At 42.1% G+C, this 21,383-nt stretch overlaps 1 protein-coding gene across 1 annotated transcript in view; it reads right to left on the bottom strand.

The window, feature by feature from the left end:
- The window catches only part of RBL2 (RB transcriptional corepressor like 2), a 59,392-nt gene extending 39,944 nt beyond the window's left edge, over positions 1–19,448 (bottom strand). Inside the window, exons 1-7 of the mRNA XM_008257295.5 lie at positions 19,072–19,448; positions 14,279–14,409; positions 11,590–11,790; positions 8,570–8,634; positions 3,202–3,330; positions 565–725; positions 411–475 (exon numbers count right to left, since the gene is read on the bottom strand). Coding sequence (XP_008255517.1) covers positions 411–475; positions 565–725; positions 3,202–3,330; positions 8,570–8,634; positions 11,590–11,790; positions 14,279–14,409; positions 19,072–19,311 — 992 coding nt within the window. The 5' untranslated portion in view covers positions 19,312–19,448. The remainder of the gene's footprint in view (positions 1–410; positions 476–564; positions 726–3,201; positions 3,331–8,569; positions 8,635–11,589; positions 11,791–14,278; positions 14,410–19,071) is intronic.
- Between the last annotated feature and the right edge of the window lie 1,935 nt (positions 19,449–21,383).

The raw sequence follows: 21,383 nt of genomic DNA, 5'->3' as shown, positions 1-21,383 counted from the left end.
TCTGAGATCGTCTAAGCACACCACTTGAAATACCATAACGATTTTTTTTTTTTTGACAGGCAGAGTGGACAGTGAGAGAGAGAGAGACAGAGAGAAAGGTCTTCCTTTTTGCCGTTGGTTCACCCTCCAATGGCCGCCACGGCCAGCGCACCGCGCTGATCCAAAGGCAGGAGCCAGGAGCCAGGTGCTTTTCCTGGTCTCCCATGGGGTGCAGGGCCCAAGCACCTGGGCCATCCTCCACTGCACTCCCTGGCCACAGCAGAGAGCTGGCCTGGAAGAGGGGCAACCGGGACAGAATCCGGCGCCCCAACCGGGACTAGACCCGGTGTGCCGGCGCCGCTAGGCGGAGGATTAGCCTAGTGAGCCGCGGCGTCAGCCTACCATAACGATTTTGTAACAGAAGTACTTACAAGCTCTCGCCAAAATTCCCAGGGTCTAAAAACCCAGTAAGATTTTCTTCTTTTCCCTTAAGTAGCTATGATGAAAGAAGAGAGACTTATGTCATGATATTAAATCAATTCCTCTAGAAAACATTTTCATGTTATTTCTTTGCTACTTACAAACCTTTTTTTCATAAAGTTTCCTAATATAAGGCTTCCAAAAATGTTCCTTTATTCCCTTTGCTTCCAAAACCAGGCCATCGTGTAAGGAACAGAGTTTCTCAATGACACAAGGTGGGTCGGAGGAAGGTTTATAATCCTTAGCATGAAAATCTTCAGATAAGCCTATGACACACAGAATCACAAAAGCATACCAGTTAACACTCAATAAACTAAACTTGTTAAAGTTTAATTTGTTAAAATTAAAATATAAATAAGTCTAATCAGCATGATTTAGCATATGGATACATAGGAAATAGTGTACATATGCCTAATTTGACTCCATTTAAATATATCCCAAAAAACAGAAAGGAGGGGCATCGCAGCACAGTGGGAAAAGCCGCCCCTTGGGATGTCCACATTTAATACCAGAGCACCATTTCTTGTCTGGCTGCTCCACTTCCAATCCAGCACCCTGCTAATGCTCCTGTTCAAAGATCACATACTTTGATTTAATTATATTAAGTGTACTTACCATATTAATTTAGTTTATTCTTGTCATAGGTTCAGCACAAGAGAAATAAACAAAAATACGAGAGAGTAAAAATGAAAGGAAACAGCTATTTAGAAATACAAAAAGGAGTGGAAAGAAAATGGGAGAAATTACAGAAAGAATATGAGGAACATCAATTCATCAAATGAATTAACTTTGCTAACCTTAAAAATATATCTTGGGGCCAGCGCCGCGGCTCACTAGGCTAATCCTCCGCCTGCGGCACCGACACACCGGGTTCTAGTCCCGGTCGGGGAGCCGGATTCTGTCCCGGTTGCCCCTCTTCCAGGCCAGCTCCCAGCTGTGGCCAGGGAGTGCAGTGGAAGATGGCCCAAGTGCTTGGGCCCTGCACCCCATGGGAGACCAGGAGAAGCACCTGGCTCCTGCCTTCAGATCAGTGCGGTGCGCCGGCCGCAGCGCGCCGGCCGCAGCGGCCATTGGAAGGTGAACCAATGGCAAAGGAAGACCTTTCTCTCTGTCTCTCTCTCTCACTGTCCACTCTGCTTGTCAAATACATATATATATATATCTTGGGCCGCCGCTGTGGCATAGTGGGTAAAGCCCCAACCTGCAGCATCCACATCCCACATGGCGCCGGTTCTAGACCCGGCTGCTCCACTTCTGATCCAGCTCTCTGCTATGGCCTGGGAAAGCAGTAGATGACCCAAGTCCTTGGGCCCCTGTACCCAAGTGGGAGATCTGGAAGAAGCTCCTGGCTCCTAGTCAGATCAGCGCAGCTCTGGCTATTGTGGTCATTTGGGAGTGAACCAGCGGATGGAAGACTCTCTCTTTCTGGCTCTACCTCTCTCTGTAACTCTGTCTTTCAAAAAATAATACATATCTTAAAACAAACAAACAAAACCTTCAAAAATATATTTATATCTATCTATCTATCTATAAATACATCTCTTGAGGGGCCAGTGCTGTGGCATAGTGGGTGGGGCCGCCACCTGCAAATCTGGCACCCCTTATAGGCACTGGTTCAAAGACCTCTCTCTCTCTGCCTCTGCCTCTCTGTGGCTCTTTCAGATATCTTTCACACATCTTGACAGGTAAATAAGCTGCAATTCTAACTGGAAGCACCCCAAAATTGACAATCATCCAGAATCCTATCATGGTATTATTATTCAAACAGCAAGAGCATTATTGAATGTAATATTTGCTTTATAATATTTAATTTGGCCTCTAAATTGTAAATCTTTCATAGAAATTACATACCTTAAAGCCTACTAAATGCATAGTCAAAACAATTATTATTTCCATACATCTGTTAGTTTAGGAAAGGAATGTTCATTTCATTTACTTTAGAACCGTAACTCCTGGTCTATACAATTAAAAATGAAGACTCTTTCAGTAACCCCCTTTGACCTCCTCCAGCGTCTCAGGCAGAGCTTGCTATAGTGAGAAAACACTATTAGCTTTCACAGCATCTTCACTGCTCCCAGTTTCTAAATGTTTTCTCCTTGCTGATTATAGGAGGGTACCTCAAAAAGCTCATTTTCCACAAACTTTCTGAAGTACCCTCACATATTTCAGAAACTTCTAAAATTGTCACAAGACTTTAACCTCTGTGAGATCTGCAGCTGCTTTTGTGAAGAATATTTTCATGGAGCTGGCAATGCTGCACAGCTGGTTAAGTAGCTGCCTACAATGCCAGCATCCAATATGAGCAGTTCCAGTCCTGGCTGCTCCACTTCTGGTCCAGCTTCCTGCTAATGTGCCTGGGAAAGCAGTGGAATGTGCGTGGGCTCCTGAATCCCACATAGGAGACCTGGATGGAGCACTTGGCTTCCACCTTTGGTCTGGCCCAGCCCTCACTGTTGGGGCTATTTGGGGAATGAACCAGGTGATGGAAGATATCTCTCTCTCTCTCTAACTCTGCTTTTCAAATAAATAAATAAATCTCTGGGGAGGGGGGGGGAGAAATAGTTTTCATAAAGAGCTTGACTCCTGATAATAAGTATCCTGAACAACTATCGTGAGAGAAACTTGAAAATACCATGTTCTCTGATGCTAAGAAACCTATACCAATACCACACATACCACTCCCAAGAGTAAACATAATATAGCAATGTGGGTTGTCCACATATCTTTGATGTACAAACTTACCTTTAAAATTTGGGTTCACAAGTTCTTTACGATGGGAACACTGAAGGGCATTGCCATAAACTAAGTCCAAAGCACATAACAGAAGATGGTAAGAATTGACCAAGTCATCACTAATCATGGGGAAATTACCTATAGAAAGGATTATGAATAGCTAAATTAAATGCAGTTAAAGTAACACCACCTTTATAATACTTTAAAATATTTTCTTCTTAAACTATAATGTTATTATAACTTGTACAAAGTTGGCTCAAGAAAATTTCTGGAAAATTGACATTTAGAGATAACTACCCTTATATTTTAATAAATTTCAAAGAATTAAATGAAAACTCAATGTTTACTAAAAATGCCATTGATTTAATAAGCACCTTTTAAACTGAATAAAACTTGTCTTCAGTCTGCTGTTTGAAAATTCTGAGGGGCCGGCACAGTGGCATAGTGGGTAAAGCCGCCGCCTTCAGTGCCGGCATCCCATATGGGCGCCAGTTTGTGTCCCAGCTGCTCCACTTCTGATCCAGCTCCCTGCTGTGGCCTGGGAAAGCAGTAGAAGATGGCCCAAGTCTCTGGGCCCCTGCACCCCTGTGGGAAGAACCAGAGGAAGCACCTGGCTCCTGACTTCGGATTGGCACAGCTTTGGCCGTTGCAGCCAACTGGGGAGTGAACCAGTGGATGGAAGACCTTTCTCTCTCTCTGCCTCTCCTCTCTCTGTGTAACTCTGAGTTTCAAATAAATAAATAAATCTTCAAGAAAAAGAGAAAATTCTGAAAACAAAAACTTTAAAAATTATCTAAAACTATAAAAAATTGTGTTTATCTTTTTCATGTAATACCTGAAAAGAGTAAAACTTTTCATCAGAGTCCTAAAAGTAACATTTTAAATACATTTCTACATAATACATAAATACATAATAGTATAAGCACATACAAATTAATGCAACAAGAGCACAATTAAAGAAATTTAAATTCTAGAACCACATCAAGGATAATTGCCATTGCTTGCTAACAGAGAAATAAGAAACCAAAATCTAAACCAATAGAAATGTATGACTTCTGTAGTGCTGGTTTAAGTCTCACTGAAAGCAGTTTTTATATGCAGCTAGCTTTAGTCTTAGAAATTAAGATATAGTTCTAGTCTTCCATAACTCCAAGCCTATCCCTTTTTTGCTTAAACACCACATTTATATTCTTCACATTGATTTTATACTCTTATACTATCAGATGAATTCAATTTAAATAGCTAACATACATCTGAAGAATTATTTCTACACCTCAGCATTTTCATACCTACCAAAATGCATACAAGTATGCATGCGCGCACACACACACACACACACAAAATAGCTTTGATTCAATTTTTTATCCTCTCCTTTTCTCCAAAGAAAGTTATTACTTACTTCAACATATCAGGATAAGCAATTCTCTTTGTGTATAAATGGAAACACGCAACAAATCAATATAAATGAAATAAAGATAAAAAATATTCTTTTGCCAGTAAGGCAAATTATAATTAACAGATTAAACTCTGCACTGATGTAACCAAACTAACTTGCTTGTTTCTAATGTAAAGAGGTTCTATTTAAATATGCTCAGTTCCACATATGTAAAACAGGAAGTGGCACCTACTGAATTCCAGCTACAAAGCCCATCACACTGACAAGTCTAAACTTGCCACTGGTCTACAGAAGGCAAAAACTACAGCATAGTTATTTCTAACAAAAAGCTAAAATGCCTCTAAAGATCAGGATCTAATTTAAATTCCAGGGCTACCCTAACACGACATATTTTCCATTTCTAATCCTGACCTTACAAGTGAACTTTACTTTGTGAAGCATTTTATCTTTCAATCAGCAAAAGTAATAGGTAAAAGGAAACTTGCTTGACTTTCAGAATTGGCTTATTTCTAAGGAAGAAGATTTAGGAATTCATGTAAAACAGGAAGTAGCACCCGCTGGTCTGGTCACAAAGCCCTTCATTCACCAAGCCCAAACTTGACCCTGGTGTGTACCTGCCATTAGGAGTCAACAAAGACAGCAGGCAAAGAGTTGGTTTATTTATCAGGAATGAGATAACCTGGTATCTCATATGCTACAGAAGTCAGGAGAAAGGTGGCTATAAAATAGTGCACCTTAAGAACTGAATAAGGCCAATTTCTATTAGAAAAGATCCTAATGTATCATTAAGACTGTACTGGTAGACAGTGAAAAGGCAAAGATTCTTCAGATCAAATTACATACTGAACTAATGAGATTCAAACACCAAGTTAATCACAGTGACAAAAACCATGTCACACCAGTTGAACAAGCGTGATGAAAAGAACAATAAAATTCTTTTTTATTTGGCACCATGGTTAAGATGCTGCTTGGGATGCCTGTATCCCATATGGATGTCAGGGTTCAAGTCCTAGCTCCTCTCCCAATTCCAGCTTCCTGCTAATGTGAAATTCAGGATACACCAAGTAATGGCTCAAGTACTTGAGTCTCTACCACCTAAGGGGAAGAGTTTCAGGCTCCTAGCCCACCTCTAGCTATTGTGGACATCTGGTGAGCAAAGTAGCCAACAGAAGATCTGTTTCCCTCTCTCTGTCCCTCTGCCTTTCAAGTAAATAAATGATTTTTTAAAAGATTTTTAAAAATTTATTTGAAAGGCAGATTACTGAGAGGAGGAGGAGAAATGGAAAGAGGGGAAGAAGGGGAGAGATGGGGTGGGGGAGGGGAAGGGAGAGAATTGATCTTCCATCCATTGGTTCACTCCCCAAATGGACACAACGGCTGGGGTTGGGCCAGGTCAAAGCCAGGAGCCTGGAGCTCCCTCCAGGTCACCCATGTGGGTGGCAGGGCCCCAAACACTTGGGCCATCTTCTGCTGCCTTCCCAGACACATTACCAGGGAGCCAGATCAGAAGTGAAAAAGCTGGGACTTGGACTAGCACCTACATGGGATGCTGGAATCACAGACAGAGGCTAAATCTGCTACTCCAGAATGCCGACCCCAATAAAAATTATTTTAATTATTTTTAGGGGCTGGCACTGTGGCACAGCAGGTTACACCACTGCCTGTAGCGCCAGCCTCCCATATGGGCACCGGTTCAAGTCCTAGCTGCTCCATTTCCAATTCAGCTCCCTGCTAATGGGCCTGTGAAACCAGCAGAAGACAGCCCTTCAAGTTCTTGGGCCCCTGCCACATGGGAGACCCAGATGAAGCTCCTGACTCCTAGCTTCAGCCTGATGTGGCCATTTGGAGAATGAACCAGCCAACAAAAGATCTCTCTGTCTCAGTCTCTGCCTTTTCCTCTCTAACTCTGCCTTTCAAATAAAATAAATCTAAAAAACTTTATTTATAGTATATCTAGTGCAAAAAATTTACTCCTAAGCACACATAGAAAATAGAAGGGAAACTGAATCCCTAAATTTATACATAACTGCCCAATACAACCATATGAAAAGAACATTATTTATAATACCAGCCACATAAGCCAAATTTGTTGCAGCTACTCTAAAAATGTTTTATATACTCCTAAGCCTTTACTTGATGCCACTAATCACATCACCTTGATCTTCACTAAAGAAACATACCAGCATGATGGAAAACAGTTACTAACAGCTCACATCTGGCCAGAGACTTTTTTTTTTTTTTGAAGATTTATTTATTTATTTGAAAAGCAGAAATACAGAGAGAAAAGACAGAGAGGCAGAGATCTTCATCTGCTGGTTCACTCCTCAGATGGCAGTAATGGCCAGAGCTGGGCCAGGCTGAAGCCAGAGCTTCTTCCAGGTCTCCCAAGTGGGTGCAGGGCCCAAGTATTTAGGCCATCTTCTGCTGCTTTACCAGGTGCATTAGCAGGGAGTTAAATTGGAAGTGGGGCAGCCGAGACTTGAACCAGCACCCATATGGGATGCAGGCACTGCAGGCAGAGGCTTAACTTCTATGCCCCATGGGCAGAGACTTTTCAATCAAGCATGCAATTCAGGGAAGGAAGGATGACACTCACCCAACTAGCTATGAGAGGACCAGCTGTAATGAAACACATCAAACCTGGAGACCAATGGCACTGACTCATCCCTGCCACAGGACTTCACTCAACATGAAAACAGAAGGCAGGAGATCTGGGTTGAAATCCTAGCCCTATTCCTAGCAGCTAGCTTTGGGGTCTAAGTTGCCTAATTTCTAAAGTGAGTAGTTGAGTTAGTTCATCAAATGCAGGGGTGGGGAAGTTTTTTGTTGTTGTTGTTTCTGCCAAGGGCCTTTTGGACAGTTATAATTCACAAACCATACAAAATTATCAACTTAAAAATTAGCCTGCTCGGGCCGGCATTGTGACATAGCAAGGAAAGCTGCCATCTGCGACACCAGCATCCCCTATAGGCACCAGCTGTTTTGCTTCCAATCCAGCTCCCTGCTAATGGGCCCGGTAAAGCAGTGCTTGGGTCCCTCACCCACATGGGAGACCTAGAAGCAGCTCCTGGCTCCTGGCATTGGTGGCCTGATTCAGTTCCATTGATTCAGGCCATTGCGGCTATCTGGGGAGTGAACCAGCTAATGGAAGTTCTCTTTCTCTCTCTCCCTAAATCTGCCTTTCAAATAAAATAAATCTTAAAAAAAAAAAAAAAAATGAGTCTGCTATAGATTTACTGAGTTTTGAGTCCACCTGTGGTTGCCTTCACAGGGCCCAATCAAATGATTTTGCAAGTCTTAAGTGGCCAGCAGGCAGGATATTCCCACCCCTACCCTAATAAGAATTTCTTATATTTATGAAACTCCTTTCCAGTTCTGTGATTCTTTGTTTTTAGCTTTATATCTTGTGGGAAAAGGCATTCCCCATGGCATATAGAAAAAAGCTATCAAACTAGTTTCTCCTTTAGATTGCAAAAAATTATTTCTACATAGAATTACAAAGAGGACAAAAATATAAGAGATGTATTTCACTGAATGCAGACCTTTGGGTAGGTTAAAAAAGAGAAGGGAGAAAAAATAAATTATAGTTAAATATATTTGATTTTTCTAAGATGCAAAAAGTAATTTAAACTACTCTGAGGACGACTGCTCAACCAAAACATGTGTCATGAAAAAGCAGCTCAAAACACAAACTACAAGCATACACAGAGTAATGCATTTTCAGAGTTCATAAATCAGAACAATAGTTTTGTATGGAGAAGACATGTATGAACAAAAGTAAAGGATTTTCAATTTAATAAGAGAAGACTCAAATACTGTAGACATTCAAAGACTCTTATAAAAAGCAATATTTTTAAAAAATCTGAATTAAAATGCTTGAGAAAATTTTCAGCAAAACACTTCAATATGTTACAAGTTGATAAAATTATTATCTGAAAATTTAAGTAAACTAACAACTAAATAAATATTATTCTTTCTTACCTTTTGCATATATAAAAAGCACCCAACAAAAATGGAAAATTTCAGACACCGTACAGGGCTGTCGCCTTTGGGGAGTGGGAGGAAAAAAGAAGTCATGAGACAATAGAAGACTTCCAAACGATGGTAAATTAGGTGCAAAACAAAATCCACTGTTAGAGAGAACTTCAGCTTCACAAGGAAAATGCACAAGAAGCTCTGCCCCAACCAAACACTGGTAGGAAACAGCTGGGAGCCAGGAAAAGAGGACATCTCAAAAATTTCTAAAGAAGTCCTAAAGTTTTCTAAGGTCAGGAAACATAAGGTCAAAAATAGAATGAATAACAACAGTTCTTTCATGACCTTAGGCTAATGCTGCTTCTTTCCTTTTATTTTTCCCCTTTATCACGGCTGATGAGAACCGAGGCCCTCTCTCCCTAAAGATATGCCAGACTACGTCAAGCCACAAAAGACATTTTAACAAAAAAATCTGAGCCTTCTGTAACTCCTTCTACTTCCTCCATTAGGAGTACTTGTATTTTGACAAGTTATCTGCTTAAGGGAATTTCAGACCTGCTTCAAGCTTTCCTTTTTTACCAAAACTTCTGCCAATATTTAGACAAGACATCTGTGATCTTCACATCCCAACAGCCTTATTCTAATAAGTTGCCAAGAAGAGCAAAATACCCTGGAGGAGACCAGGAGACCTGGGTTAGTTCCACTACTCTCATTAGCTACGAAGATGTGTTTTCCCAGGGCCCTAGTCACTTCACCTGTAAAAAAAGATTATTCTACTTAGGTATAATCCTAGACTTAATTTATCAGTTCCAGGCAAGGATGAAAGGTTTTTAAAACTAGCCTCCCAAGGCAGGCATTTGGCTTGGTGGTTAAGATGCTGTTTCAGATTACCCAAGTCCCAGATCAGAGTAGCTGGGTTCAAGTCAGAGCTCTAGCTCCTAACTCCAGCTTCCTACTAATTCACATCCTGGGAGGCAGCAGTGATGGCTCAACTAGTTGGATCCTGGGGAGACCTGTATTGCATTCCTGGCTCCTTGCTTTGATCTGGCCCAGCCTAGCCTTGGCCATTGTGGACATTTGGGGATTGAACCTGCAGATGGGAACTCTGTAGCTCTCTCTGCTCATCACGGGAGGGGAATGGGGTGGGAGGAGTAGCCTTTTTAGCATAGGCACATGATAAACTGTTTCTATTTTTTACTGCCCACCAAGATAAAATTCAATTTTTTTTAGCTTAATATTTAAGTCATTCTAAATTCTGGCTCTATAACTTGAGGACTGTAGAAAAAAGTTGACTAACCTCCTCCTTCCCAAATGTCTTCTTGCTTTTCTGCTTCTGCATCTATTCTGGGAATTTCTTCTGCCTAGAAGGCTCTGTATCTCTAAATTCACCTCTCAAAATCCTTGATAATGAACTTCCAAGACCTATTCTACCTATTCCACGGCCATACCTGACTGGCTTCTTCACATGAGATTTATTTTTTACCTCACAATTCCTATATTTCTATTATCTACTGCATTCACATGACTTTTATAAGTTACACTACACAGACTGGAATCTTTATACATCCCTCCTCTCCCTAATTACACTGCAAACTCCTCCACAAAAGCGACTATAGATTGGTTTTTTCTTCTTCTAAATATCTCTGTCCTACATAATACCTTAAAAAATACTTTCAATAAATAGTGATAGACTTTTAACAGTGCATGTGAGGTGCAGTATCCAGTCATGGCAAAGCATACGATTCTGCAGTCACAAACACATTTCTGAGTTTCACTAACAACTCCACACTTAGTTGTCTGATCTTGGTCAACTACTTAACATCTCAGGGGCTTGCTTTCACTGTCTGTAACAACAGTATCAATCTCAGTATGCTGTCACCCAGGCTCTTAGAAGAGCCCTGCCCCAAAATTTGATCACTTAGCTGCTATATATTATTACTACTATTATTAGCACAAAATTTAATAAAGAGTATACAAAGTGATACAAACTTTACATAGAGTAGATTTTATAATTTTCTTAATTACAATTAAGTAGTACACATATCCTATTAAATTTTACAAGTATAATTGGAAATCTTTTTCTAGACACTTTACAGAAGCTGAATCTTTCTATAAATGATCACACCAGCTTCACTCAGACTCAGAACAAGGCTTCTATCCAAACTTTAGAACACTTAATTGTAAACAGTCAATTCCCCAAAGTTGCAAGCAAACTAAACCACTTGCTTCCATATCAGTGGTGTCCACTATATAAAAATGTAAACTGTTTTATTTTAAAAACTTATATTTTTGGTAAACATCCTTCGCAATTTGAAAAATGTTCATATTTAAAGAGAAGCAGACATTATTCATCCTAGTCAAAGCGTTGTAACTCCTTTCCCCCTGCTTTCCTTGTCAACACTTTTCTAGCTCTTTAAAAACAAATTTCCATTTCTATTTTATGAAAAAGCTGCCATAATAAAGGAGGATAACGTGCAGCCCCTAACTGTCCTTATCTAAAGGAAAGACAGAAGTGGGAGCAAGTTTACCGACTTTGCAGACCCGATCAGAGAACACACGCTTCTAACAACTTCAGTTCCTCTCCCCTCCTCTAATTTTCTTCCTCCCTTACTCTCAATTGTTATAAACATCAAAGTGCACAGAGCAGTCACTTCACGGGGATTAGTTAATGCTCAATTTGACCTAAAAAGTAAATAATACAAAGTCTATATGGCCAGTAACAGAAAATACAGAGGTCAATATCCAGGATAGATAATTGGTGAAAATCTCTTGGAGTCTGATTTGTGCACTCTGCATTTTTGGTTGCTTAAGTAATAAGGGGAAGTTTATGTAAACAGTTTCATGTTGCAACATGAAAGAAGCCAAAATCTTCATAGTTAATACACAATGAAAAGCAAAAAAAACTCTTTAGAACTATTCAGAAAAAAGATTATTTATGAAATCACGTTTCTTTAAGACTAGCCAAATAAACAGAGAGCAAAACTGGCACAAATTTGTATTCCCAATTAACGAATATGGAGACATACCGCTGTTTTCTTCCTCTTTGCTGACGAGGTTGCTCCTCTTGAGGATATTTAAAAATGTCCTGAAAAATGGGTTCATATTTCTTAAAAATTACCGCAGAAACAGTGAAATTCCTTTCTAATCTCTCAGTACGTTCTCTGAAGTGTGGCGGTAGATTTGCCATGTCTTCCCACTTCTTCATCTTGTTAAAAAATTCAATTAGGCTGATATTAAAGATAAATAGGAGATATTTTCAAAATTTACATAAAACATACAAAATAAACAAAAGTATATCAACATTATCTCATTAAAGCACATCACATTTAGACAGATATAAAATTGCAACCCATGTTCCTGACTAGCTAAATCTCTCACAAACTGGCTGACTCCTTAGACCCACCTAACCTATTTTTTCTTCCATCACCTGAGGTTTTTTTTTAAAGAAAATTATGAAATATTTTTAAATGTAAAACAAAATTGAGTGGCATATCCTACAAACATGTACTCAACTGTCAGATTTAACAAATATTAACACATCAAGTAACTTCTGCCATGTTTCCTTCAGATTTTTTAGAACTAAAATACTACAGAAACAGCCAAAATTCCCATTTATAATACTCCCTGATTCTATTCCTCATCCTTCTTCCTCAAAGATAACTGTCACTCTGAACTTACTCTGCCTCCTCCCCATCTAAGTTCCCATATAGAGTATACAAGGGGCATACTTGTATAGAGTATACAAGGCGTCTTTATACATGTAAAAAGATGCATGTATGAAAAAAAATTGCATGAATTTCAAACTTCTTTTGCACCAAAAAAAAAAAAAAATTACTCATGAACTTTTGGAAGTTCCCACATATGTATCTATAAACATAAGTACATTTTTACAATTTATTTCAATGTTATCATACCATAAGTAGCATTTTGCAATTTGCTTTCTCACTCAATAATGTTTCTAAGAGTCACTTCTGTTGATACAGATACATCTAATGAATTCATTTTAATTGATGAAAACCCTTCTTCATATGAACGTACTTTTGGCATTCATTCCCAACAAATGGAAATTTAGGCTACTTCTAGTTTTGCATAACAAAATGCTATAATGAACACATATGTCTGTGTATGTGTGTTTTTTAGGGACTGCCCCAAGAAGAGCCAGAGAATGTAAACCCTCAATTTTACTAGAAACTACCAAATTTCCCACTGAAGTGTTTGTGGCTTTGCCAATTTATACTCTCACCAATGTGCATCAGCCATATAGAGTTCCTAGTTCCCTGAATAAGGCCCAAACTTAGTAGAATTCAAAGTTCCCCAATCTGTTGAGAATAAAATGTCCTTGTTCCTTCAGCTTCTCTGACTGGTGAGACTGAACATCTTTTCCTGTGCCTATCAGCTATCTGCATTTTGGTCTTCATGAGGACACAGTCATTACCCATCTTTAGTTGCTGTTAGTAAATTATTTAACCAATTGTTAATAGTCCTTTATATAATTCTGGATACTGATCCTTCATCAATTACAGGTATTATAAGTCTCGCAGTCTGTTCCCATAATCCATTTAGTCCATCATGACAAGAAAAAAAGTAAATAATTTGAGTCTATAGGTAAAAATTTAAAGATAAAAATTGAATTTTACATCCCTGTTCAAGGGTCATAAAAATTTTTAGGTTTTTGAAATGGAAATACAATTTAAACTCAGGATTGTGTTACCTGCATTACAATGTTAGGTAAGTTTACTTTGGTTTATTAGGATGATTCCATAATTTGACCTTTATTTCTAAAGCTCTTTGTCTGACACTTAACTGGATCACTCTGCCTCCACTTTTCTTCTTCGTAAAGATTATACTTTTGCACCTTATTTAAGTCCACTTCTGCATGTTTGCAGCCCAGGTGTTCAACTCTTTATGCCTCTTGTTCCTAGGCCTAAATACAACTCAGGATGGAGTTAAAGGTTAATATATAGACTATAACTAAAATACTACAGCTTTTGTTAATTACTTAATAAATAACTTTTTTAACCATTAGGTCTATAAATTTTGACATTGGAAACTCACTCCAAAATGCCAAACACCCTTTTTCTATAGATGTTTTTAATAAGCCATAAAAGAAAAAATTCAACCCAGCAGATACTAATAATAAATATAATCAACTCAATTACGTGACAGACAGCTAAAACAGCATCTGCCTTTTCTTTCCAACAATATTTGACCCTTTCTATAACTGATTATAATATTGATGCTTATCCCCCAAACAGGAACATAAATAAGTACATATTCTATAAATATTAAGATACAGTCCTACATATAATACCATATTATTAATGTTTTATTTACCTTTCCACTCTAGAATATCTCCTAAGGCTTCTCAATATCCTTGTTTAGATCCCCTCAATATTACACAATGAGTCACAGCCTTAGAAGTAAACTCTTCCACACAAGTGCCTGACACATTAAAATTAAATATTTCCACCAAAGAAGTAAAACATAATGGAGACTGTCATGTGGCAAAGGAAAACCATGACCCAGCTTCTAAATTCAGCACTCCACAGGTATAGAGGCTCAGAAAATCATGAACAGAGAGAATTCTTACTATCACAATGATTTATGAGCTTTCATATTAGCCACACTCTACTTTTTAAAAGGCGAAAGATTTATACGATCTGAAGAGAAACCAGAGTATGACACACTCTACTTTTTAAACTCTAACGTAGTTACCTCTGCTCTGAGCATCGCAGGATTCTAGTCAAAGATACATAGTTTCCTTCAACTGTCCCTTTGCTTACAGTTGGAACAGATTTTCTGCAAGCCACATATAAGGCACAAGCTAACCAGTGAAGATCATTTCCCTGTAAAATAAAAAGAAAATCAATTTTTAACCAATGTGCTATATGTGTTTTAATATTAAAAACTCTTACGCTTAAATTTAAAGTGTTGTTTATATGTCTGTGGGAAACTATTCCCCAGGGATAGCCCTATCCCACACAGGGGTCTTTATTTCCTCATGCTGACCCTGAGTGGGGATCTGCATTTCTTCACTTTATCTAGCTCATCCAATGTCACAGGTGGAAGTGATATGACATAAGCTCAAGAATCATAAAAGGTACTATAGAGCCACTTGGCTCTCTCTCCCAAGACAGGTGCCTTGGGGTATGGAACCAACATTTAAGATGCCTGGCTATCCTGAATCACGATGGAGTGGTGAAACACACATAGAGAGAGACCCCAAGGAGACCCAACTGTGACGATCCTAGCTGTTGAAGTCTCCCAGGTGAGGCACCAGCCATTCTGACGCAGAAACATGACATTCCCACAGTGCCCTGTATGAATTCCTGACACACAGAATCTATGAGCAAAATAAATTGCGGCCTTATGTCACTACATTTTAGGGTAACCTGTTATACAGCCACATAAAGTAAAACAATACTGTTATTTCTATATATTTCTAATCTTGCTCTAAATCTAAAAAATGGCAAAATTAAGCTTGAATGTACATCAAGCACTTATTTTATACCTAATCAAAACAAATATATAAATACATAAAATTTATTTTTAGAACCAAATGGTCTACTATGGGATCCATTATCAGAGTTGATTACAAGAAAATGGTGTTTTTAAGGCATTCTTTTTTTTTTTTTTTTTTTTTTTTTTGACAGGCAGTTAGACAGAGAGAGAGAGAAAGGTCTTCCTTCCGTTGGTTCACCCTCCAAATGGCTGCTACGGCCAGCGCTGCACCGATCCGAAGCCAGGAGCCAGGTGCTTCCTCCTGGTCTCCCATGCGGGTGCAGGGGCCCAAGCACTTGGGCCATCCTCCACTGCCTTCTCAGGCCACAGCAGAGAGCTGGACTAGAAGAGAAGCAGCCAGGACTAGAACCCGGCGCCCATATGGGATGCTGGCACCGCAGGCAGAGGATTAACCAAGTGAGCCATGGTGCCGGCCCCTAAGGCATTATTTCTAAAGTTATCTTCAAAAAAATTTTTTTTAATCAAGAAGTGGCACAACTTTCCTCTCCCTGTAAGGGTTGAACAGAAAATGTCTTGGGGCTAGCACTGTGGTACAGCAGGTTAAACCACTGCAGCACTGACAGCCCACATGGAAGGAGCTTTGAGTCCTGGCTGCTCCACTTCCAATCCAGAACCCTGCTAATGTGCCTGAGAAAACAGTGGAGGATGGCTCAAGTCTGTGGGCCCCTACACCCATGTGGGAGACCTGGATGAAGTTCATGGCTCCTGGCTTCAGCCTGGCCCAGCCCCAGCTGATGTAACCATTTGGGAAGTAAACCAGCGAATGGAAGATCGCTCTTAGTCTCTGTCTCTCCCTCTCTCTCTGTAACTCTTTCAAACAAAATAAGTAAATCTTAAAAAAAAAAAAAAAAAAAAAAAGGAAGAAGAATAAGAAGAAAGAAAATATCCTTTAATTTCACTGTATCCAGTCTGGGTCAAAACGAAAATAAGACAAACAGGAAATTCTTCATTTTCTACATTTACACACAGATTACATGAACCCAATTACAGTTATTAAAGTCAGATTTTCTATTTCTGAAAAAGATCTGTATAGTAAACATGTCTGGAAAACGATTTCATAATATTTTTGATTTACAAGACCTCAAAGCAATTTAGTTTTGTAACTACCGAGTTTCTCTGCTATGTCAAGATCTCAGGAAATAAAAGGTTAAGCCAGTCACAGCATTATCCTGTGTTTTAGTAAAAGGGTTTATAGAAGTTAATCATGGTAGTCTATCTTGGTTGTATACAGAATTCACAACTACATCATTCCTAAAAAAACAAAGCTCAGTCTCACACTAAGCATTTTATAATACTTAAAGGACAAAGTGGATGAGGAGCTCTTTGTAAGTCTATGCCAGAAGCCTCATGCAGCTAACAGCAGACTCTGGGTCTTGAACATATTTGGGTTTCTAAAACATATTTGCTGAAAAAGTCCATGACACTAAAAAAGAATCACTGACCAAACTAACAACTCATGGCCATCTGCCTGTGCGGTCAAACAGATCTGACCTCAAACCTGGGCTCTGCCACAGAACTAGAACATGACAGGCGAACGACTCACTGATCTCAGAGGCTCCTGTTTTTTGGCTGAGGACCGTGAGAATGAAATGAGTCAGAAGTACAAAACACAGAAAACACAAGCAATCCAAAGATTAAATCCGGGGTGGACACTGTGGCACCGTGGGTTAAGCTGCTACCTGCTACACTGGCATCCCACATGAGCACCGGTTCCAGTCCTGCCTAGCTCACTCTGGTCAGCTTCCTGCCAGCACACCTGGGAAAGCTGCAGAAAATGGCCTGAGTGCTTGGGCCTCCATGTGGGAGACGCAGATGGAGTTCCTGGCTCCTGGCTTTGGCCTGGTCCAGCCCTGGACACTGCTGCCATTTGGGGAGTGAGCCAGTAGATGGAAGATATTTCTCTTTGTGTCTGTCACTCTCTCTAACTCTGGCTTTTGATAAATACACAAATCTTATTAAAATAGAAACAAAAAAGGTAAAATTCTATATCCAGTATTCTGTATTCAAACATGAGCTTTATTTTCTACAACGCCCCCGACTACAAGCTCCACAGGGAAGGCATCCTTAGGTTTCTGTTCACTATTCTATCCTCAGCACAAGAACAGACTATGGCAAAAGACAGGAGGAATATTTGATAAATGAATATTTGTTTACTGTGTAAAGTGAGCTAAGGAGCTGAGACTGAAGTCTCAATAATCAAAAAGAAAATCAAGTATTAAACATTTGCTTTCCAGAATTATTTGCTAGCATCTAGTATGTGCCACTTGCATATGTAACACGAGTCCTCAAGTGCCATCGGTGGGCTGAGACACCACTGGCCGGAGAGGACGCTTGTTCAGTCTCACCCACAGGATTAGCCAAGGGTAAAAGGGGAGCTGGCTTCACAGCACTGATGTCCGTCTCCAGACAGGAGTCCTTCTCTCTGGGCCACAGCGGGAAAGCACTGAAACAGGGACAGGCCACGCGGCATACTGCACCTGCACCAGGTCGACTCGGCACGCCGGAGTGTTCCGTGAACGCTACAGCACGGCCGCGGGAGTGCCGTCTGTGTGCCAGGGACTACACACTATCTTCTCAGCTCTGTGACACTGAGTACAAACATCCTCACTCTACCGATCACTCAATTGAGTACCCGAGGGGGAAGTCCCTTGTCCAGGGGCCCGCGCTGTGGCGTAGAGGGTGAAGCCACTGCCTGCACTCCGGGCTGCTCCACTTCTGATGCAGCTCCCTGCTAATGCGCCTGGGAAAGCAGCGGAGGATGGCCCAAGTGCTTGGGCCCCTGCACCCACGTGGGAGACCCGGAGGAAGCTCTTGATTCTTGGCTTTGGAGTTAACTAGCCCTGGCCGCTGCGGCCATCTGGGGAGTGAACCGGCAGATGGAAGATCTCTCTCTGTGTCTCTCCCTCCTCTATAACTCTGCCCTTCCAATAAAATAAGTCACTTGTCCAAAGTCACCTCGGTCTGCCAGTTTGTAAAGCCACTCTATCGCTATTTTCTTTCTGTTGATACAACGGGGATAGGAAATCAGTAACGCAATTAAAATTCAATTATGCAAGAATAAATTTTAAAACAGCCATCGTCAACAAGCCACGCAGGCCACAACACCGATCCCCAAGATTGCTTTAGCTATTCGAGGTCTTTTGTGCCCATGGGCGTTACTCGATCCACAAACTGTTAATGAGAAAATCAGAGGAGCCCAGGGTTTAAATACCACTCCCACGGGCGGTCAAGCAGCAGATAAACAATCCGGACTTCCGTGTCACTCCCCATTGGCCCGTGAAGGGGAGGTGCCTACAGAGGACGCGGCCACTGGCTGCAACAGCCATTTTTCCCGTCTGCACGTTCCGTCCCAAGAAAGGGACCTAACCAGCCCAGATCGCTGCGACGAGAGTCCAGGGCACCAGCGGGGGTGACCAAGAGGGTGCTGCGGGCAGTCACAGTCCTGGTTCCCAGGGACACGAAGGGGCGTGCGTCCACAGCCGGGTGGGCGGAAAGTCCACGTCCAGGGGAAGGCGCCTTAATTTGTTTACGCACATAAACACAGCCCGAAGCCTAACGACGCGGCTCCCCCAGGCCAGGAGCCGCGCTGGGGTCCCGCCGACAGCTGCGCGAACGGGGGCGCGTCCCAACCCTCTCCCTACGTCTTGACAGCCACGACGACACTTTACCAGACCCTCGACCATCCAGGTGGGCGGGGAATCAAACCGGCCACACGGGGCGACCCCAGCAAAAATTGTGTTCCCCATCTTGCAACCCAAGGGTAGGAGCAGCGAGACCCGGTCAGCCTCGGAGCCTCCGAGGACCCTTTTAAAGCCGGGTTCCCGGAACTGCGGTGCGCAGAGAGAATGCCCACCCTGCTCCGGCCAGCCCGGAATCCCCGGGTCTTCCAGACGGCTCCCGATCTGGAGACGACAAGGCACCCCATTCGGGCGCCGGGGCACGTAAAGTAGGCCCGCGCAGCCCCTTGTCTCCTCCCTCGAGCGCACCTCCAAAGTGTAGCTCTCGCTCATGCTCCGGTAGCTGTCCCAGGCCTCGGCCCGCGCCGCCTCGTCCATGTTGAGGCGGCTGCACAGCTCGTCGAACCGCTGCTGGATCTGCGGGGTCGGCGACCCGGCCGACTGCGCGGTTTCCTCCGCCTCGCCGTCCTCGTCCTCCTCCTCATCGGAGGCCGCAGCCGCCGGGGGCACAGGCGGGGGCGGCGGCGACTGGTCGCTTCCCGATGGCATAGCGCACCCCTGAGATGCTAGTCCTCAGGTGAGCTGTGGGACCGGGCCGGTAGCCATTCAAACCGCAAAGCGCCCGCCCGTCCGCCGCCCGCACCGCGACTGCGCCGTAGCCAACGGTGCTGGACCTCATCCCGGGACCCGTAGAGCTGAGCACGGCCTGCTGGGAAATGTAGTCCAAGCTGGAGGCCCGCAGGGGCCAAACTTGTGATGCACAAAATCAACTCGTTCTGTCTCCTTTGCGCTAAAATACAAATATCTTCTCCGTGTGTTGAGTAGTTCTCCACCGTGAGCCCACTCATCAGGACTGGGCTGTAGAGGGAAAGCTTAAAAACAATGAATGTGTGAGGGTTTACTATCCAAGATGTTCCCAGAAATACTACTGCCTAATCACCGGAATGTCCTTTATCTAAAAAATGAGGATAATGGCAAGAACCTGTCTGCCAAAATTTAAATCTCAGGGCCGCCCCCTAATTACTAGTTCTTCCCTAAGATTTCATGCTATGTGAGCATTTCAAGGAATTGTTAGATGTATTTTGTTTGAATTGGAAAGACATAGAGACAGAGAGAACAGAGAGAGACTAGTCACTGGCACCCCCAAAAACCTCGAAGTCTTGACCTGGGCTAGGGCCCTTGCAGGAAGCCACAACTGAATCCAGGGTTCCTCACAGGTGGCAGTGTTTCCAGAGACGAGGGGAACAGGGGTTCCTGGGTCCCAGCAGCAAGCTGGTGACGTGGCATGAGGAGAAGACACCTGACAGGCCCGGCCGGCATCTGGGCAAAGGACCGAGCGCCCAGCGCAGGCTCAGACGCAGTGTTTGTGGGTGTGGGCCCACCACAGCGCCTGCCCCGGGATATTGCCAGGCAGAGGGTTTCCCGGGGATGGAAGGATGCAGGAATTCGTGACATTTTTCTCAGGGCTTTATCAGAGCAGAGGCGTTGGCCTATATAGCGTCCCTTGGCACTGGGCCGGGCAGGGTTCCCTGAGGGCTGGGCTCCGCCACCTACAAGGCTGTGGGTCGTGGGCAAGACTTCTGTGTAACTGCTGGGCCACAGCCGAGGCGTGCTTTCCTGTTTTTTCCCTTATCCCTCATTCAACCACGCAGACTACCTCCTCCTATTTTTTTTTTTTTTTTTTTTTTTTAATTCTTTGGCCCTGCTCACACACATAGGCTAATGTCTGCCTTCCTACCTAACAGCAGACACCCAACTGCTTAAAGCATCACCTTCCCGGTTTGTAGTAACAGGAAGCTGGGGTCAGGAGGTGGAGTTAAGAATGGAACCTAGGGACTCCAGTGTGGGAAGTGAGTATCTGGCATGATCACTGCTGGACTAAACACCCACTCCTAATGTTTTTTTTTTTTTTCTTTAATGAAGGTTTTTTTTCCATAGGAAAAAATTTATATTCATTATGTCATATTTGCACCTTCCTCAACCACCCAATTAGTTTAACTTTATTCCTTCTTAGATTTTTAGTTTGCTTTCTCCCCTCATATCTCTGGAAGACTTGACTCACCTTATTGCCCATGCTCCTTTCCCCTCCACTTTCCTATTTTAATTTTTTAAAATTGCCAATCTTCTTTGATTTGTAAATGGGCATAGTATAAAACATTGTCATGGTTGAGGAGATAGAAGGCATTGTTCTTTTGTTCTTCTTGTCCGTGGAAGCAATAATGGCAAGGGGGAAAGGAGACAGAAGCCTGTAGGGCGGAGACAGGATGGCCCAGCAACAGCCTTGCAAGCCAACCCTTTCCAGGGAACCTTTAGCAGAATTGATGGTGATGATTTGCAACACTTCTGGAGTTGGATTTGCTTTCTAAGTGCTGAGTCTCCAATGACAATGGGGCAAGAACAGAGGTGTAACACAAATGGCTTATGCATATTTTAAATAAGTTTATAAAAATTATAGTACTCTTATATTTAGACTAGGGATACTAATTTAAGAATAACACAGTTGGGTTGGCATTGTGGCATAGTAGGGTAAGCCTTTGCCTGCAATGCTGGCATCCCATATGGGTGCCAGTTTGAATCCCATCTGCTCCACTTATGATCCAGCTCCCTGCTAATGTGTTTAA

This window comes from Oryctolagus cuniculus, chromosome 18 (genome assembly GCF_051225735.1).
Source record: "Oryctolagus cuniculus isolate XC-2025 breed Fujian yellow rabbit chromosome 18, ASM5122573v1, whole genome shotgun sequence".
Classification (NCBI taxonomy): Eukaryota; Metazoa; Chordata; class Mammalia; order Lagomorpha; family Leporidae; genus Oryctolagus; species Oryctolagus cuniculus.
The sequence above is the reverse complement of the archived record's forward strand: the minus strand, read 5'-3'. Positions and strand labels throughout refer to the sequence as shown.